The following is a 17,067-nucleotide window of genomic DNA, read 5'->3' as shown; positions in this document are numbered from 1 at the left end:
GGTCCTTTCCGAGTCGTCGCGTTCTTCCGTTGTCCGCTTCCACGCGACTCGACTTCCACCAAAACTCAAAACTCATCAGCCATGCTGTCCTTCAACGCAACGCGTTACCAGCACCGCGCACTAAACTCCTTATCCTTTGGTCACTTTTCTCGAGCGTACTCGACACCTGGCGGTAGCCCGTCTACCGCCAAACTTGTCGCCGAAATTCGCAAACTTACCACAGTCTCCATATCAAAGGCACGAGACGCGCTCGCCGCGTCCAACAACGACGTTAAGGCCGCACTCCAATGGATCGACAATGACTCCGCTTCTTCCGGTGCCAAGAAGGCCGCAAAGGTCGCTGGTCGCCCAACGTCCGAGGGGGTAATATGCACTTCCTTACTATCGAACGGCAACATGAAGCCCGGCATGGATGGACGGCCGACGGGGCGGCTCACAGCATCTATGATTGAGCTGAACTGTGAGACGGACTTCGTGGCACGGAATCAGCTCTTTGGGCAGTTGGCCGCGGACATTGCGTACACGGCGACATTCATAGTTGATGATACCAAGGCGCTGTTCCGCGAGTGGGAAATGGATCAGATACAGAGTGCACCGCTCATATCCTCTTCGCCAGACCAACCGTTTTTGGCTTCCAGCCCTGCGTCAGTCGCAGACGCTATCCGCGACACCATCGCCAAAGTCGGGGAGAACATCTCTTTACGACGCGTCGTCACCGTCGGACACAGTGCCACCTCACTCGAGGAGCCTTCCTTCGGTCTCAGACTCGCGTCGTACACACATGGGGCAGCCAATCCCGAATTCCCGACGCAAGGCCGGATAGGCACTCTCGCCATGTTGGCGTTGAAGTCCCACAAACTGCCGCAGTTCCTCAAGAACCCGGAATTCCTAGAGGAGCTGGAGGTACTAGAACGCTCGATAGCGAAGCAGATCGTCGGGTTCCCCACTCTATCAGTTAAAGAGGGTGAGGAGGATGATACTGTGTTGTACAAGCAGGAATTCCTGATGCTGCGAGGGAAATACAACGGTCTGCCTGTGCAACAAGCCTTGCGCGCATGGGCGACGGAGCAGGGCCTTATCACGGAGCAGGAGATGGGCGGCGTGGAGGTACTGGAGTTCTTTAAATGGACTGTTGGGGAGAGTCAGGGTGACGCATAGGTGATTTTGTTTATGAACGATGCCTTGCTTGATTTATGACCCCACCTCACAAGATACCACATGTACGCGCTACGCAGATACATGAAAAGTACATCTAGGGACATCTATACAAAATTTGAAGACAAGATATCAGACCGAGGAATTATTGGACCTTCTTGAGTACGCGTTTCACGTATGGGAGCCCATACTTATAGCCTATGATGTAGTGGCGGTGGTCGTCTTTCATGCAAAGAATCCTGTTCAATCGTTAGTTGGGGCAAGTTTTAGGACGAATCAGGGGAAACACACAAATCTAGATTGCAAGGCGTCAGTACATAACAGATGCGTCAGAGAGGAGGCGAACGTACATTGGATCCCAATGGATTTGTAGTGAGTTCCCAAGCCCTACTACAAGTTGAGCATTTATAAGATGGACGAAAGTGAGCAGCACCTACGGTCAAGACGTGCCACCACGAATGGCCTGTCAGATCAGAGCGTGAGTCTATCGACATAGGATTAGGAGGACACGGGTAACCAACCTTCTAGCAAGAAAGCGACAGGCCACCCCATAGACACCTTCCAGCTCGTGAGCTTGCCACAGAAGATGTTATCTAGATTCCAGATCAAGAACCCAGTCGCGAACGATAGAACACCGGTTGTGAAGAGACGCGTTATTTGGGTCTTTTTGTGATCGGGGATGCGTGTTTTGGCCTGGGGTGATCGAAGACATGTCGTGACGCGTATGATAACGAGAACGAGGATGCTGGCGAAGACGACTTGGTGGTACACGGGATTCCGGTACAGGTAACTGCCGAAGAGGTGAGTGGGCGGTCAGGGACTGTTGTGGGGTACTCACTAGCTCCAAGTGAATAGTACATCAAATGCTACGAGCGCCGCGACAGAGAGGATGGATCGGCGGGTGGTGTTGTCGAACCCGGGTTTGCTGTCTAGCAACAGATACAACGTAAAGCTCGCCACGTAGACCATGGGAAGCTCATCCGCCAACTGTGCTTCATAGAGCAGCGTAGCGTGAAATGCGAAGCTCCCGATGCCTACTAAACCGAATCCCTGGTCGCCCGTTGTTAGTAATCGACTCGTGTGCGAGCAATGGCGCCCACTCACTGCGCAGCCCAGCAGGAACCTCTCTGGAAGCGATTCCCTCCATACAGCAACACTCCCGAACAGAGCGAGCCATATCGTGAATAAATTGGAAAAGGTGTTGGCGACCTCTGCAATGTAATGGGAGAACTGGTAATTGGCCTACCGAAGCCAAGCAAGCGGTGCCGCGGCGCACGTGAGTGGACGATCTACATCTCTGAATGAACTCGGAACTGACCTCGCACCAGTCAAGCGTTGCGGTGACTGGTCCCCACCAGCCGTTTGGCGACTGTTCCATTCGGAGAGAATTGACTGAAGCTCGGGAGAGTTGTAATCCGCCAGGTGCGGCTCGTCTTGTGAATATATATCAGCAGCAATTATGTAATGGCTATTGGCGCTACCATATTCCGTGTGGTATGCAATGTCAGCAAGACTCGATAGCTAAGTGGTTATAGCATGCGATTGCAGCGAGCAGCTCATCGCAGGGTCCCGTGTTCAAATCACGGTCGGGTCTGCTTTTTTTGCTTCCTTCTTTCTTACCGTGGGAATATTCAGTCATTTGCTGAGTTAGCACACGCGCAAGTGCTCGGCGCGTCCTCTTTCATGCGATCCACCACCAGCTCACTCATACGCCGCCTGCCCCGCTCGAAGCATGGCATTTCTCCTCGCAATCTCTCCGTAGAGGCCTCTGCGCCGGATGTCCAATACACGACCCTTCCTAATAAAATACGAGTAGCGACAGAAACAACCCCGGGTCACTTCTCGTCGGTTGGTCTCTATGTCGATGCTGGGACACGCTATGAGACGTCGTCGACGTCGGGAGTCTGTCACTTTATCGACCGAATGGCTTTCAAGGTGCGGCGATAGTGTCTACCGTTTCTTCGAGAACTAACAAGTGACTGACAGACGACGGAAACCCGGTCAGAAGAAGAAATGTTCACTGCCATTCACTCACTCGGCGGCCAGATAATGTGCTCATCCTCACGGGAGGCTATAATGTACCAATCATCTCACTTCAATTCCGCAACACCACAGGCCCTCTCCCTCATCGCTGACACCGTTCTAAACCCTGGATTCCTCGAAGAAGAGCTTCTCTCCCAGCGGGACGCTGCACGGTACGAAATTCGCGAAATCAAAGCCAAACCAGAAATGATCATCCCCGAAATACTGCACGAGGTCGCGTATAATCATACAGGTCTCGGGAATCCGATGCTCTGTCCTGAGGACAGAATCGACTTGATTGACCGGAATATACTGCTCGGGGGTATGAAAGCCTGGTTCAGACCGGAGAGGATGGTCATAGCAGGCTCTGGTATGCAGCATGAAGAACTAGTCGAACTCGTCGACAAATACTTCTCGTCGTTAAAACCTTCCACCACTCACACATCGTCCTCGCAACCCCGGCAGAACTCCCCACCTCCGCATCTATTAAACTCCTCTGCTCCCTCACCGTCTAAATTTACCCGTGCTGCATCTTACCTCTTCCCTACCTCTACCCCCGCGCCATCTGATCCTCCTTCCCTACTTACGAAATCATCGTACACGGGTGGTCACAAGTACATACGGGACACTTCAGCCGAGTTCAACCATCTCTATATCGGTTTCGAGGGCGTCGGCATCCACGACGAAGACATATACGCCCTCGCAACGATGCAAGTCCTCCTCGGCGGTGGAGGCAGTTTCTCTGCTGGCGGCCCAGGAAAGGGCATGTACTCCCGACTCTACACCCACATCCTCAACCATTTCCCGCAAATCGACCACTGCGCCTCATTCCATCACATCTACACCGACTCTTCATTATTCGGCCTGTTCGCCTCGTTCGTGCCTGCCTCTTCGGGATTAAGAGGTGGGAATACGCCGTCGCAGATTATGCCGCATCTAGTGCATCAACTCAGTTTGTTGCTGTATACCCCGATACCAGCAGCTGAGCTTAGCCGCGCGAAGAACCAGCTTAAGTCGAGTTTGATGATGGCTTTGGAGAGTCGGGCTGTTGGGGTTGAGGATTTGGGTAGACAGGTAAGTGATCTCCGCGCCATTGTATATATAGCTGATCGCGTGCGGCCATAGATCCTGGTTCACAATCGCAAGGTCCCCGTATCCGAGATGACGGATAAAATTGACCTTATCGGCGCGGAGGATATACGGCGTGTCGCTAATCGTATCTTTGGACCCAAGTCTGGGAATAAACCGACGGTTGTGTGCATGGGACATGAAGATACGGGGGATTGGCAATCAGTGTTCAGGAAGTACAGTGTTGCCTCTTCGTGAAGCATGATTGCTCCGTCTTCATAAATAGTGTTATACATACAAATCCTCCACTTATTCACAGCCCTGTGGTAATATAAACCATATCATTATGGCCCAGGCTCGAATGCTGATGCATCGCTGATGCAGATGTTGTGCGACAGATGTTGTGCAACGAAAACAAGATGAATGATATCCGTAAGTAAGCAAAAGATGATCATAAATAAATGAAGCCCAGCTTCTGAATCCGAGATCACGAAGAGAGATCCTGCAGTCCATTCGTGCTTTTCCGACGAAACTTCTCCGTCAGGCTCCGCGCACGGCCCACTATCCGTCCACCCAACGACGAGGAGTCCGACGACACGGGCCTTTGCGTACTCGGGCCGGACACAACAGCACCCACGACGACGGGGTGCTCACCGCCCTCCGCATCGTGTGCCTCGGCCGTCGCCTCCTCCACCGACACCCCGATCACCACGTTGGTGCTCGCCTCGGTGGACACGATCGTCGCGGATCGCGCCCGGCTGAGTTTCCGCGGAAGTAGGTTGCCTACGGCCTTGGAGATGGACATCGACTGGCGCCCGCCGACTATGTGCAGCTGCGTCACGCCGTGATCTTCCTCCGTGTCGGCGTCCTGCCCCAGATGAGCGGAACTGAATGAGTCGAAGCTGTGGTTCTAATGAACGCAACACAAGTCATTAGTTATGTTGGTGAAAGTTGTGTCGGGGAGGGAACATACTAGTTGATCTTCGTAGAAACTTGGGATCATCGACAACCGATTCGGTGTCGGAGGGCCACTACTCAGCAGCTCCGAAGGGCCTGCTACCGCGAGCTACCCATTCTTGTCAAAACTGGCTCGTTACTTCGCTACAATCACCTCACTGACCTCTCCGAGCTTGGATATCGAGATGCTCCCCCTCCGACGCTCCTTACCGGATGAAGGGCCATCGGCGGCACTCCGCTGTGCAGCGGCCAGCTCTTCCTGGGCGCGCCTCTCAGTCTCTGCTTCGACTCTCTGAAAAGCCTAGCACACCACCGTCAAAACACCGAAGAAAAACGTTTCGGACGGTGTGCCTTACCTGCTCGAGTGGCTCAGGATATAACGGGTCCATTGTTTCTACAGCTGGGGAGGTGCTGGGATAGTGGTGGTGTGAAGGAGAAGAAGAACGCGCTGGTGGGCGACGCGATTACGTTTTGAGTGAGGCTGGGAGAGCAGAGTCGCTTAGAGGGGGTGCATGTTGTTCGTCGTTTATGTAGCGATTTTTGCCAGGCCTCTCCTTGAGCAGGTCGCTGATCCCGTCAAGGGACTTGCTGACCTAATATACTACCCATCCTTAAACCAGCACAAGGGCCCTGAAGTGTTCAAGCTGCTTGTAAGGTGTGAACCTGCATATGTTCACTACAAAGTGCTATCTGTTGAATTCAATATTATATACTAAGCACTGTAGTTCATTCAACTGTTGAGATAAGTGTAAATGTATTTACAAGGGTTTCTCTCCTATTCCCCCCGACTCGCGATGACTCGCGATCACATGACTCATTGTTACCAATATAATATGCATACCTACTTACTGTATTCCAGTTTCCACACCCCCATCATCTCTCACTCTTAAATATGTGCCTTGATCCTCTCATCTTGTCACTGTCTTTGAGTGTTCACACCTTTGGTGCACTTCCACTTTTTGAGAACAATCAGGTCTTGGCCTTTATTGTAAGGGCAACCTCAAGATGGCCGCACAGTGCAAGCCTAGCAGAGGGAGAATCCAAAGATAATGAATAAGACTAACTACAATACATGAGAGGGCTGCTCACCTAGCAGAGGGAGAATCCAAAGAGAACAGGATGGGGATTCTCCATGCTAGGAAGCGAAGTATATACTGTAGTAGCGTGAGAGGAATGCAGGATAACTGTACAGTACACCAGCCACAGGTCCGAATGAATATCACAAGGTACGAGGAAACATGTGATAATGAAGTGGAGGGTAAATGCACAGGAGTCGTGCCAGCGACCTGGGGAAGTAAGGGCGAAGAGTAATGAAGCGGGGAAGGAGGACAGAGGTAACCCGGACGAGCCCCGAAGTGTATAGACGAGTCCGAGCAAGTCCGAAGTGTCCAAAGCAAGTCCGAGCAAGTCCGAAGTGTCCGAAGTGCAGGAAGACTCCGGAGTCACTGGACGCTGTCACACTCAGTGGGGTTTTCACTAAATGCTTTGGATGTAGTTGGATCAGTCAAGATAGATCGAACAGTCACCCAAGTTGTGCAGGCTGAGAGGTGTGTTATTGATAATAATGGCTTTGGGAACTATACTACCGAGTAGTACAGATAGGGGAAATAGGAGTGGAAAGGGGTAGAAGGGACGGAAGGAAAGAAAGAAGTGTAGGGTAAAACACTTCACAACACGTTAGTACGAACTACTCAACAAGTGAATAATACATAGGTAAACACAAACAAATAGTAAACTGACTGAGACAAGTAGCACTGAGACGGAGGAATATTCCTGACTGAGTATACTAGCAATGCTCCAATAATACAAAACTGCGATACGACAATTCAACTGAAATATGAAGCTCTAGATCAGACGTTTCTGCTAGATCACTTCCGATATTATTACTAAACACCTATAGAATCATTCTATAGTCTAATGCTTAGCCAGCAACGGTCTATACAAAATCAATACGACTGGGGAGCAATCACTAAAGTATAAAGACTTAGGTGTACACAAGACACGTAATCTTATTTCTCTAGCAGGGGTTTCACAGGTCGAAGCACTCAATTATCAACTAATCAAGTTTATTCTTTACTATGTAACCTACAGTAATACTCTACTTAATAAGAAGTAGGTACTGCAAAAGAAAAGGAGGGAAGAGGATGAGAAATGAGGGCAGGAGAAGAAAGATGGTAAAAAGTCTCTTTTTCTATCTACTACAATTTGGGGTTTATATAGACTACAGAGAAAAGGAGGCAGTGCAATGCCAAGCATTTCAAGGCTGTGCTGAATCTCTGAATGACTCATATTTCAGCAGGAGTAAGCCAATGATTTGTAATGGCCAAGCCAAAGCTTAGTAAGTTAAGGCTTGCTGCTTAGTAAGTACAGTTTTCCGTTACATCCTGGAAAGTTCTACAAACTTCTCAGACATTCTACTATGTTCTTGTATGTCTTTCAAGTTATTTGAGCTTTTCATGAACAAGATCTAATGTCACTTTGATAAGTATTTGCAAAATACTAGAAGGTTCCGTAAAGTGCTTCAACTTTCCGTACAGTTCTTGTCATTTCCGCAATCTTTACTTATCATGTAAAATAGTGATTTAAGACTTGTTGACTTAATAGGATGTTGGGATATTAATTAGGGGTCCCAGGAGTAAATAGGGGAAAGTAGGAAATAATGTCTATGATTGTTATATGAGGTCCATTCGACTTGACTCAATTTGCAAGCGTATGCCTTGGTTTTATAGTAGCGTATGAAATAGCTATAAAACTCTAATATTCATGTCACTTACTACAAATCCCAATTTGGAGTATGACAGCGGAGCCGGGGGTGTGGGCTTCGCAGGTTGTTGCTGCTGCTGTTGTTGGTTTTGGGGCGGCATCTGCTTCTGGTAGTACGGGCGCCACTGGTTCTGTGGTGTTGTCATTGTCTTTGCCGCTGGTTTGGCCGGTGCTGCCTTTGCGTAGGCCTGCACTTCTCTCCACTGTCTGTCCAAGGTGATAGCTTCCTCCTGCCATTCCTCACATCTTCCTGGTAGGGGCCTCCTACCGTATATCCGGGTTAGTAACCCCGCGTTCAAGCCTCTCTTGAACAGTTCGACCAAGGCTACGTTGTTGTAGCCTGTGTCGTCCTTATATGCGTTGAATTTCATGACGTAGTCCTCCGCCGTGTCCGAGCCTTGATGAAGATGGGCTAGGGCCGTGATGGCCGTATCCCGCGGGTTGGGGTCCCCAAACGCCTCCTGGAGGCTCCGACAGATCCTCCTAAGACTCAAGACCTGCTCGTCTGGTACCTGTGTCCTTTGCCATTCCAGCACTCTGCCCGTCATCGTATTTTTCCAATTGTCAACTTTCTTTCCTTGGACGTAGGAAAGGAGGAACAAAACTTTTGTTGCCTCGTTTGGAAACTGGTATGCGTTTACGAAAACATAAACCTCGATGTTTCGGATGAATGTTCGGCATTTTGCCCTCTCGCCGTTGAATACTTCCGGGCGCACCATTTTCGGGCCAGTTCTGGCTTGGGGTGCGTCGGGAAGGTCTACAAATGGCATCGGGGGCGGCGGTGGTGTAGGTTGTCCGGGCGGTGGCGGCGGTGCCTCTCTGGGTATCCGGGGAAGCGGCCTTTGACTGCCCGTGCTGGGTGGTCCGCTCCGTTGGTTCAGCGCCTGCTGAATCCGGGCCTCCATTCGTGCCTCCATACTCTCCATCATTTCCCTCATTGCCGCCATCATATCATTCGATTGTTGCGGTGGTGTTGGTGGGTTTGGAATAAAGGTGGCTGGCATGTTGGGGTCCATTCCCCCTCCCCAGATACTAGTTCCTGCGGCGGCCGCTGCATCCGCTGACGTATCTCTCCCGAGAAGTGCGGGCCTCTGCTGCCTGTCGTAGGGCTGCACAGCGATCGGTCTTGTCATCGAGTATGACATTGTTTCTGTTAAAGAAGTGTCGAGCGGGAGTGTGACGGGGTGGCTTTTGGAGGTTAGATGGAGAGACTGGGATGATGATAGTTTCGAAGAGTTGTGGGGTGCTCTTCAGTGCCTGGATGGCAGTTCATTGGTTTCATCGGTTGAGGGTTGGGTCGGGGATTAGGTAGTACAGGAAGACCATGTAAATGTGTGATCGGGTGAGATGGGAGCGGGATGGGGGCATACGGGGTTCCTGTCAATCAATTTCAAGTTTCAAACTAGCACGCGCCGGTGCCTGAGCAAATGAAATTGACGATTTAGGTTTCGTCGGCTACTAGATGCGAAGCGGTACACCGTCTTGCTGAACAAACAGAGTAGGGCCTTCTTTCTCTGCCCAGCACTCTGCATGTTGACCCTTCCCCGAGGGTTGGTGATCAGTCAACGCCTGAAGACTCACTCAGAGAGTCGTCTAAACGCTACCCCGCTAGAGTGTAGAGTCGGTTGTTCGAATAGGGTGCACGGCTATAGGGGTATGAAATAAACAATCAAGCGCTAACGGCGCTATTGAATGAAATGGAAGAAATGTTAAGGAATTTGGAGAAAAGGATTTGGTGGAACGTATCCTGCGTTTGACGTTGGTTCTTCGCAGATTAACGCTGCTGGGTGGGCGTACAGGGGTTAACTCGTTCTTCTGTTAGGGCGACGCTAATACACTGTAAGGTGTACGCGGACCCGACAAGAATCAGAGTAAGAGATAAAGAGTTTGAGAGAAGAGAGGAGCAGGAACGAAGACGCTGACTTAGGCACTAGTGTTAGCGGTATTCCCAAGAGAACGAGTTAACGTCTCTGGGTGTTTATTAGTATATACTACTATACATGCTACGTCCTCATGTCTAACTACATGCTGTATCCTGCCGTCTTTCCATGGAATGCTTAGCTCAGCTGCATGCGGTATGACGCTTGTTGACTGCGCCCATGCAGTAGCGGCGAGGCGCTGACTGAGACCATTAGTAAGACGGCCTGGATGATGTAAGTAGTATGTCGTAATACATCACGTGCCTGATAAGATAAGAAAAGATAGTTGGAAAGGAAAAGAAACGTCCGACCATAACAGCAACAGTAATACACAATAAAGTGCATGCAGACCCAGCAAGAGAGACAAGGTAATAGTAGTAAAAGATGTTTAGAAAGGTAAGGCAAGTTCTGACTTAGGCACTAATGCAAGTGGTAATAGAGAACAAGTTAACATCTCTGGGTGTGGTATTCAATCCTATATACTACTGTACATGCATAGTCCTCATGTCTACCTACATGCCATAGTCTGTTGGCTTTCCATGGAATCCTTAACATATCACCATGAGGCATGATGTCATATACTGTGCCCATGTGTCTATGGTGAGGTTCTGACTAAGGTAGTTAGTAATACAGCCCAGGGACATAAGCAATATGTCATAAGCAAATATCTGTCTGTCATGTGATACATAGGGGAAGAGAAAAGGGAAAAACTGAGCCATGACAATGTGACAGCTTCCAAGTAAGGAATCAAGGAAGAGATAAGTGATATGCCTTGCTCAAGACAAGACTGGGCTATGACTGGAGACTGGACTGAACTGATACTGATAGCCTGACTAGATGACTGAGACCATCATAAATAGAATGCAATTGTAAGCTGTAAGTACAACATGTGGTGGAATCTGAGTTGGTGCTAATTGATAATTTCCCACCATATCATGGATAACAAATAGCTAATGGATACAGTATGTATCGGGGACGGGTGATCACATTGATTGTTGAGTCGCCTTGAGCTTCGTCCATCGCGTATCGTTGCGGGTGCTGAGGTACACCATCGACCCGGGCTCGAGATCCATCCACGCACTCCGCTGACTCGGTACGAGGTTCGTAACCTGGAACCTCTGTCCCACTTGGAACGATCCCGCCTCTCCCCCCTCCGAAAACGTCAGCTTCAGCACATCCCACGCAGTGAGCTGCGCAGTGCGATTCGCAGGCCTCCGGCGCGTGCACGTATCCTGCACCTCCAGAACACGGAAATTGCGCACGTTCCGCGGTGGGCAGATGCTCTGTTGATGCGTTGAAAGCGTATCATTGTTAATGATTGTCAGTGTCGCGTTCGGATGCGGGATGATGATGGGAAACGGGAGATGGGAAAGGGCAAAACTTACATCAAGCTCGCGTTCCATCTCATCTGTGGCTGCTTCGCGCTCCTTCCCGATTCGCTCGCGTATAACACGGGCGAACCAGCCGGCGTCGGAAGCCCTAACAGTAGACAGTGTCGCACTCGCAGTGGCGGGATCTTCCAGCGCATCATATAGGTTCTCGACACGGTCTGATGGACCGTCTAAACCAATCACACATAGTATGATTAGCACCGGCAACGCTCCCTCTCGTCAATGACAAGACTTACCATCTTCACCAGGTCGGAAATGCGGCCCAGCTTTATGCTCCATACGCTCAGCGTACGACTCGTACCGGGAAAGCCTCTTCTCCAGCTCTTCCCTCAGCTTCGAGGCCTCGACTTCCCTTCGTCGCTAATGATCACATGAAAAACAGGGAAGGAAGATTAAGGGTAACGACAAATACCTTCCACTTCTCCATGACGGCGGCCTCTTGCGATTCCGTCCTTGGCCCCTCGCGGGACTTCTCGCCCGCCTCGTTCTCCAGGAACTCGATATACGCGATGGGGTACATCTACATTCCGCTTGAACAACGTACTCACATATCATATGGAAATGCGTGAATGCTGACCTTGATAACAACGACATCCATGACAGAAACAACACCACCGTCGTGCGTCAGACTATTCAGCGTGGAGACAAACGGTCCGCGCTGGAATCCCAGCTTCGCGTGCCATGGGGCTAGATGTGACGAGTTCCCGCTGAGGACCAGCTGCACGGAGTTGTATGCTTCGAGGATCTCCATGGGGTCTTTGCGTTCTGAAGATAACTGAAGAAGAGGAGCATATATATTAGCGGCCGCGAATTAAGAAAGAGGGCTTTTGACTAACCCGAGCACCAGCAACCGCCAGCTTCCTCCCCACACGAATGGTACCAGCGCGTATAGCGCGGGCTAAAGGCTCATCAACTCGTGCACGGAGCCTATACCACCCATCGGTGACCTCAAGCTCAGGACAGGGCTCTGCACTCGTTCCATCTTCCCGAACGGCTGCTTCAGACCACGTAATATTCGACACGCACAACACCATAGGACACGACGCCGGTGCGTCTTGTGTCGCAATTAACCGGAGCGGAGGCCGCGAGCCACCGTTCAGCTCCCTTTCATACCGGTAGACCATCTGCCTCATCACCTCCTTCCAGCACCACCGCTTCGTCTCCGGATCGCCCTCTTTCTCGGGCTCAAGCGCGACCATGCCGGCGAGTTTCCAGAGGATGAGGCACCAGTGGTTCTCCACCCACAATTTGGTAGCAAGTGTGCATCCGCGCTCGATGAGCTGATCGAATGCCGCGCTGGGTCCGAGCCTCGTGATCTGCGTAGCCTGTGTGGTGAGAAGAGCCGGGGTGTCTGATGAAGTATGGAAGGTGTAGAATGGTGCGAGAGTGGGTGTCATTGCTGATAGTTCAGTTGGGTCTCTGGACAATGGACGTTAATAAGGGCACGTCGGTTCCTTGGTAAATCTGCACGTACATGCCCAAAGTGCGAAGATCATCTAGTGAGTAAGACTGAGGATGCAGGCCAGATGAAGCCAGGGTATGTCGGTTTGGTGGTTTCGCTACATGCGCACGACGAACCTATCAGCATACAAACAGAAAACAGATTGACCTACGACTATGCGTCTAAACTTACTTAAATTAAAGAAGGATGATTTAACCGGCGTCTGCGGTACCTTCTTCGGCGTCGACACAGCTGGGGACGAAGGTCCAGCAACAGCTTTAACTCGAGCCAATGGTTGTGGTGTTGCTTTGGGAGTCATTTGCGACGAAGCTTGTGGCGGTCTCACTCCAGCTTTAAAGGGAGTCTTAAAGGGCGCAGGCGCATGTCTACGGACGGGTGTCCCTGCGCCAAGTCGAACAGGTGTAGTAAACATGGACGAAGTAGGAACTTTATATGGCAGACTGGCTGGAGTGTGTGGTAGAGCTTGCGGTTGAGGTTGAGAATGTTGCGAGGATGCATGCGCTGCAGATTGAAATCCACTGCGTTTGGCGTTGGGGTTGAGCGGGGAATTCATATGACTGGCCGCTGTTTGAGCTTGATGTGGAGGGGGTTTGAGTAATGGTGGTTGGAATGCCTTCGCTGTTCCCTTCCCTGCAGAGGGTCCGAGCGAGCCTGCGGGCGCGATTCCAGATGGAGATGGCGTTCCAGGGGAGTACTGATTCTGCCGAGCACGAAGAGCAGGTCTTTCGGGGGAGAAAGCTGGGGAAGGCGCAGAAGGTGGCTGAGTTACTTGTGGTGTGGATGCGCCAGCTGGGGATGTATTCTCATCGTAGTCATCTCGCCAAATTTCCCCCATCTTATCTCGCGCAGCTGCCAGAGCAGCAGCTGAAGGCATGACGATACCCTTGTCAGATGTCATCTTAAAGCCGATGAAAGGAACCTCTTCGGCGGTTTCGGTGCTTTCTATGCTTTCTACGACTAAAGATTTGGCCGTGTGGAAGGATGCGACTGCCGAGGGGGAACCTGGCTCAAACCAAGCGCTGTAGTTGTCCACTGGCGGAGCTTCCGACGCGTCGTCCGACTCTGGATGGACGGTAGAGGCAGTCTGAAATAGGGAACGCACGGAGGAAGGTTCCCCTAGTATCCCGATTGACTCCCCCTGCGACTGAGCACCACCCATTTCACCTGTCCTCGCGCCTCCGCCAGGGACTTCTTCGCGCCAGGGAGACCTCTCACGATGCAGCCATCCAGACATCGACTTTCTGTGTGACGGCGACGATGGTTGCGACAGTTTGGCCTCTAGTTCATCCATGGCTCGTAGGTCTTCCTGACTTAGATTGAGAACGTCTCCTTCATATACTGGGGAGGAGCCCGTAGACAAGCGTTGCCGTTTACGAGCTGGCATGTATGTGTTCAATATATTCAGTTATTCTCGAGGGAGGGGCGTCTCACCTGGTTCCATGACAGTAATGATGATGGTACGGAATGAAGGTCGGTGGATGTGACTGTGGGACAAACTGAGACGCGTCCCGTCATGTGATGGTCCAGTAAATGAGTCACGCGATGTCACATCTGTGAGTGACAAGAGTCCCATCATTGGGCCAGTCGTCGCAGAGAATTCGCAAGTCAAACGATCAATGGAATAGCTGCTGGTCGCCGCAAATTTGATCACGTCGAGGCGAATACTGGGATAAACTCAATCAAATTTGCGGTGTTGCTTGTGTAGACGCTTGGTTTGAATTACTACCAATCATACGGGTAATAGCATCTAGAGCTGATTTGCTGTCAACGTCCTGTGAGCTGGAATCCGTCGGTGAATCTGCTGCATGAGCTCTGTCGAAAAGGTGCCGCCGAGAATTTTGCCAGAGGACACATGTTAGGAGTTTCGCTGTTTTTAGCCTCAGCTTACCACTAGCTCTCTTCCTCTCTTTCACGAACTGTCCGCTGCACCAGCCTTCGTTTCTTTGACCTTACCTTGCAGCGAGTGAGTACCACAGCAGTTTCTTTGAAACGACGGCCATCTCACAAAGGCTTTGTTGAAACCAGACCGCACCTGGATACTGCTATATAGTGCACGCCCACCTTGCATCTGCACCAGCATCCCCCTTGCTTTACGGTTTGAATGGCGGCGGCCGTGAGTGCACCGAACCCCACATCGAGCGCGCCTGTCAGGTCAGCGCGACCACCACCCGGCCCAGCACCCCCCGCTCCAGCAGCCGCGCCACCTGGGCCACCAAACCACACCCACACCTCCCATGCCCCACCCCCGAATCTCGCAAACGGCACAAACGCGCATACCCATTCCCACACCCACAATCACAATCATACACACACGACCGTCAACGGGGCCCACCCGCAGACACAGAAGGGCAAGAAGAAAGCCAATGACGCACCCGTCGATCCTGCTACAATGTATGAAACTTTGAAGAATAGGATTGCCGCGCTTGAAGAGGAGGAAGTCCTGGAAGAGGAGGAGGAACGTCGTTTCGGTGCGTAGCCCGTAGCATCGACTGTTCCGGTATTCATCTCCCTCTCTCGGCCTCACAGCGGAAGAAGCCCAGAAGTCGGTGAAAGGGATGGGAGAAAATGCCATCCACGCCAAATACATAGAGCTGGTGAATGGCCCGCCGTCTGTACTAGTGATCCTCTGTGCTGACCCAAGTCTAACGCGCATAGTTTGCAGAACTGAAGCGGGTTGAACGGGATCACGCTAAAGAGAAGCAGAAGCTAGTTAAAGACAAGGACACAGGTGCGCCATTGTCATACAGGATGTTCGTGTAAAGCAAGATCTTAATTACTGGGATTGCAGCCAAAGGGCAGTTGACCAAGGCCAACCAGACAAAGGCCAAGATCGAGAACTTGGCCCGGGAGCTCCAGAAGGTCATTCCATACCATTGACTTTCTTATGTGCTTGCTGACAGCCTGCTGCAGGACAACAAGCGTCTGCGAGTCCGTATTACTCATCCTTCAACCCTACTCCAACTCATCAGAATATACAGGAAGATACAAAGCGAATGTCCCAATGTGTCGAGGATGCACAGGAAGAGGTACCGTCCTCCCCCATCCACTCATCTACCCTCCATTCTCACATATCCATACGTCCTCGCCAGCTCATGCAGATGAAGAACGACCTGAGCAGACGCGCGGACAAAGCGAAGCAGCAGGATGACAAATTCCGCGAGAGCCCCGACATCGTCGTCAAAGTCGTGTGCCGATACCGCGCGGAGCTCTTCTTCAAGATCGGGCGCAAGGCGAGGCTGTCGAGGCTGTTCGGGGCGTGGACGGAGCGGATGGAGAAAACGGGCGGGAAGATGGGGCCTTTGACGAATGGAAGCGGGAGCGGGAGTGAGAACGGCGGTGCGGACGGGGGAGCGCATGTATCCTCGGGACAGGCGAATGGGAACGGGAACGTAAATGGGAACGGGAGCGCGAAGGGCGAGCCGGGTATGCAGTTCATCTTCAGCCATAATGGGCGGTCGGTGGAGGCGGACCAGACGCCTGAAGATATCGCGATGGAGGATGGGGATGAGATCTTAGCCGTTGAGCTCATGGACCTCACCGTGGGCCCGGGACTCGATGAATGGGTGAGCTACTGGATATGCATATACCTGGTGGATAAGTGCGGTGGGCTGACTGGAGTAGGACGGATTCAGCGAGCCGGCGCGACAGACTCTGAAGAAGAATTGGAGTGAGAATCCCCAGGAGTGCGCTTTCTTTGCGTTACCATCCCCGTAGATCCTGACATCCTATATAGGGCTCGACGCACACTAGAAGAGATCTTCGACGGAGTGTATGTATCGAATACTCTTTTATTGCGCTGAAAACCAAGTCCCTCTGACTTCCTTCGCAATATAGCACTCGAGACCGCATCAAAGAAGTACTCCGGCAGTACGAACTTCGAGAACGACATTTCGAATGCGTCATCCGTTCGAAAGAGCTAGAAGTCCTCCTGTCCCGCGCAAGAGCCACAGAGCAACGAGCGTTAGCAGAAGGGGAGAAAGCTCGAGCTGACAAACATGAAGAAGAGGTTCGCATGCACTCCCATTTAGCGTATTCTTTTGGCTCAACTTCCGTTAGATACAGCGGTTAAAGAAGGAGCTGCAAACCGTACAGAATGAGCAAACGAAACTCATTGACAAGCTAATAATATGCTGTAAAGAGGTGCGCATACACTCACCTCACCTCAACCCGTAATGCGATATTGACTAACCTGTGACTATCCAACCAGCCTTCATCAGAGCGATCGCAGCGGCTGTTTGCGTCTCTCAGAGAAGAGCTAGAGAAAAAAGGAGGGACGAAGTTACCCAATGGCACCGTTGGTAGTTGACAATTGCAATTGGACCTTTGATTC

The 17,067-nt window shown here is 51.3% G+C and overlaps 6 protein-coding genes across 6 annotated transcripts; 3 read left to right on the top strand and 3 right to left on the bottom strand.

Moving 5' to 3' along the window:
• Positions 1–81: 81 nt before the first annotated feature.
• Positions 82–1,158, top strand: TSF1 (Elongation factor Ts, mitochondrial; the record flags this gene model as incomplete). Its single annotated transcript, XM_036772901.1, has 1 exon — positions 82–1,158. One exon carries the CDS (start codon positions 82–84, stop codon positions 1,156–1,158), a length of 1,077 nt encoding a protein of 358 aa, XP_036634374.1.
• Positions 1,159–1,421: 263 nt separating this feature from the next.
• PC9H_003307 (uncharacterized protein) lies at positions 1,422–2,332 on the bottom strand (the record flags this gene model as incomplete). Its single annotated transcript, XM_036772900.1, has 6 exons — positions 1,422–1,450; positions 1,506–1,542; positions 1,593–1,618; positions 1,677–1,945; positions 1,994–2,189; positions 2,260–2,332. The coding sequence occupies 6 exons, from the start codon at positions 2,330–2,332 to the stop codon at positions 1,422–1,424; spliced, it is 630 nt and encodes a 209-aa protein (XP_036634373.1).
• A 44-nt stretch (positions 2,333–2,376) lies between these two features.
• On the top strand, positions 2,377–4,503 carry MAS2 (Mitochondrial-processing peptidase subunit alpha; the record flags this gene model as incomplete). The annotated part of the gene is made up of 4 exons (XM_036772899.1): positions 2,377–2,431; positions 2,918–3,090; positions 3,142–4,251; positions 4,303–4,503. The coding sequence occupies 4 exons, from the start codon at positions 2,377–2,379 to the stop codon at positions 4,501–4,503; spliced, it is 1,539 nt and encodes a 512-aa protein (XP_036634372.1).
• A 229-nt stretch (positions 4,504–4,732) lies between these two features.
• On the bottom strand, positions 4,733–5,591 carry PC9H_003305 (uncharacterized protein; the record flags this gene model as incomplete). Its single annotated transcript, XM_036772898.1, has 4 exons — positions 4,733–5,155; positions 5,219–5,311; positions 5,366–5,494; positions 5,559–5,591. The coding sequence occupies 4 exons, from the start codon at positions 5,589–5,591 to the stop codon at positions 4,733–4,735; spliced, it is 678 nt and encodes a 225-aa protein (XP_036634371.1).
• Positions 5,592–10,867: 5,276 nt separating this feature from the next.
• On the bottom strand, positions 10,868–14,121 carry PC9H_003304 (uncharacterized protein; the record flags this gene model as incomplete). Its single annotated transcript, XM_036772897.1, has 8 exons — positions 10,868–11,167; positions 11,270–11,445; positions 11,512–11,635; positions 11,688–11,795; positions 11,853–12,050; positions 12,112–12,694; positions 12,750–12,834; positions 12,909–14,121. The coding sequence occupies 8 exons, from the start codon at positions 14,119–14,121 to the stop codon at positions 10,868–10,870; spliced, it is 2,787 nt and encodes a 928-aa protein (XP_036634370.1).
• Positions 14,122–14,838: 717 nt separating this feature from the next.
• On the top strand, positions 14,839–17,043 carry PC9H_003303 (uncharacterized protein; the record flags this gene model as incomplete). Its single annotated transcript, XM_036772896.1, has 12 exons — positions 14,839–15,205; positions 15,264–15,331; positions 15,393–15,465; positions 15,526–15,596; positions 15,648–15,665; positions 15,716–15,763; positions 15,827–16,300; positions 16,359–16,420; positions 16,471–16,506; positions 16,572–16,743; positions 16,794–16,877; positions 16,945–17,043. 12 exons carry the CDS (start codon positions 14,839–14,841, stop codon positions 17,041–17,043), a joined length of 1,572 nt encoding a protein of 523 aa, XP_036634369.1.
• Between the last annotated feature and the right edge of the window lie 24 nt (positions 17,044–17,067).

This window comes from Pleurotus ostreatus (genome assembly GCF_014466165.1).
Source record: "Pleurotus ostreatus strain PC9 chromosome Unknown scaffold_2, whole genome shotgun sequence".
NCBI classification, from domain to species: domain Eukaryota; kingdom Fungi; phylum Basidiomycota; class Agaricomycetes; order Agaricales; family Pleurotaceae; genus Pleurotus; species Pleurotus ostreatus.
The sequence above is the reverse complement of the archived record's forward strand: the minus strand, read 5'-3'. Positions and strand labels throughout refer to the sequence as shown.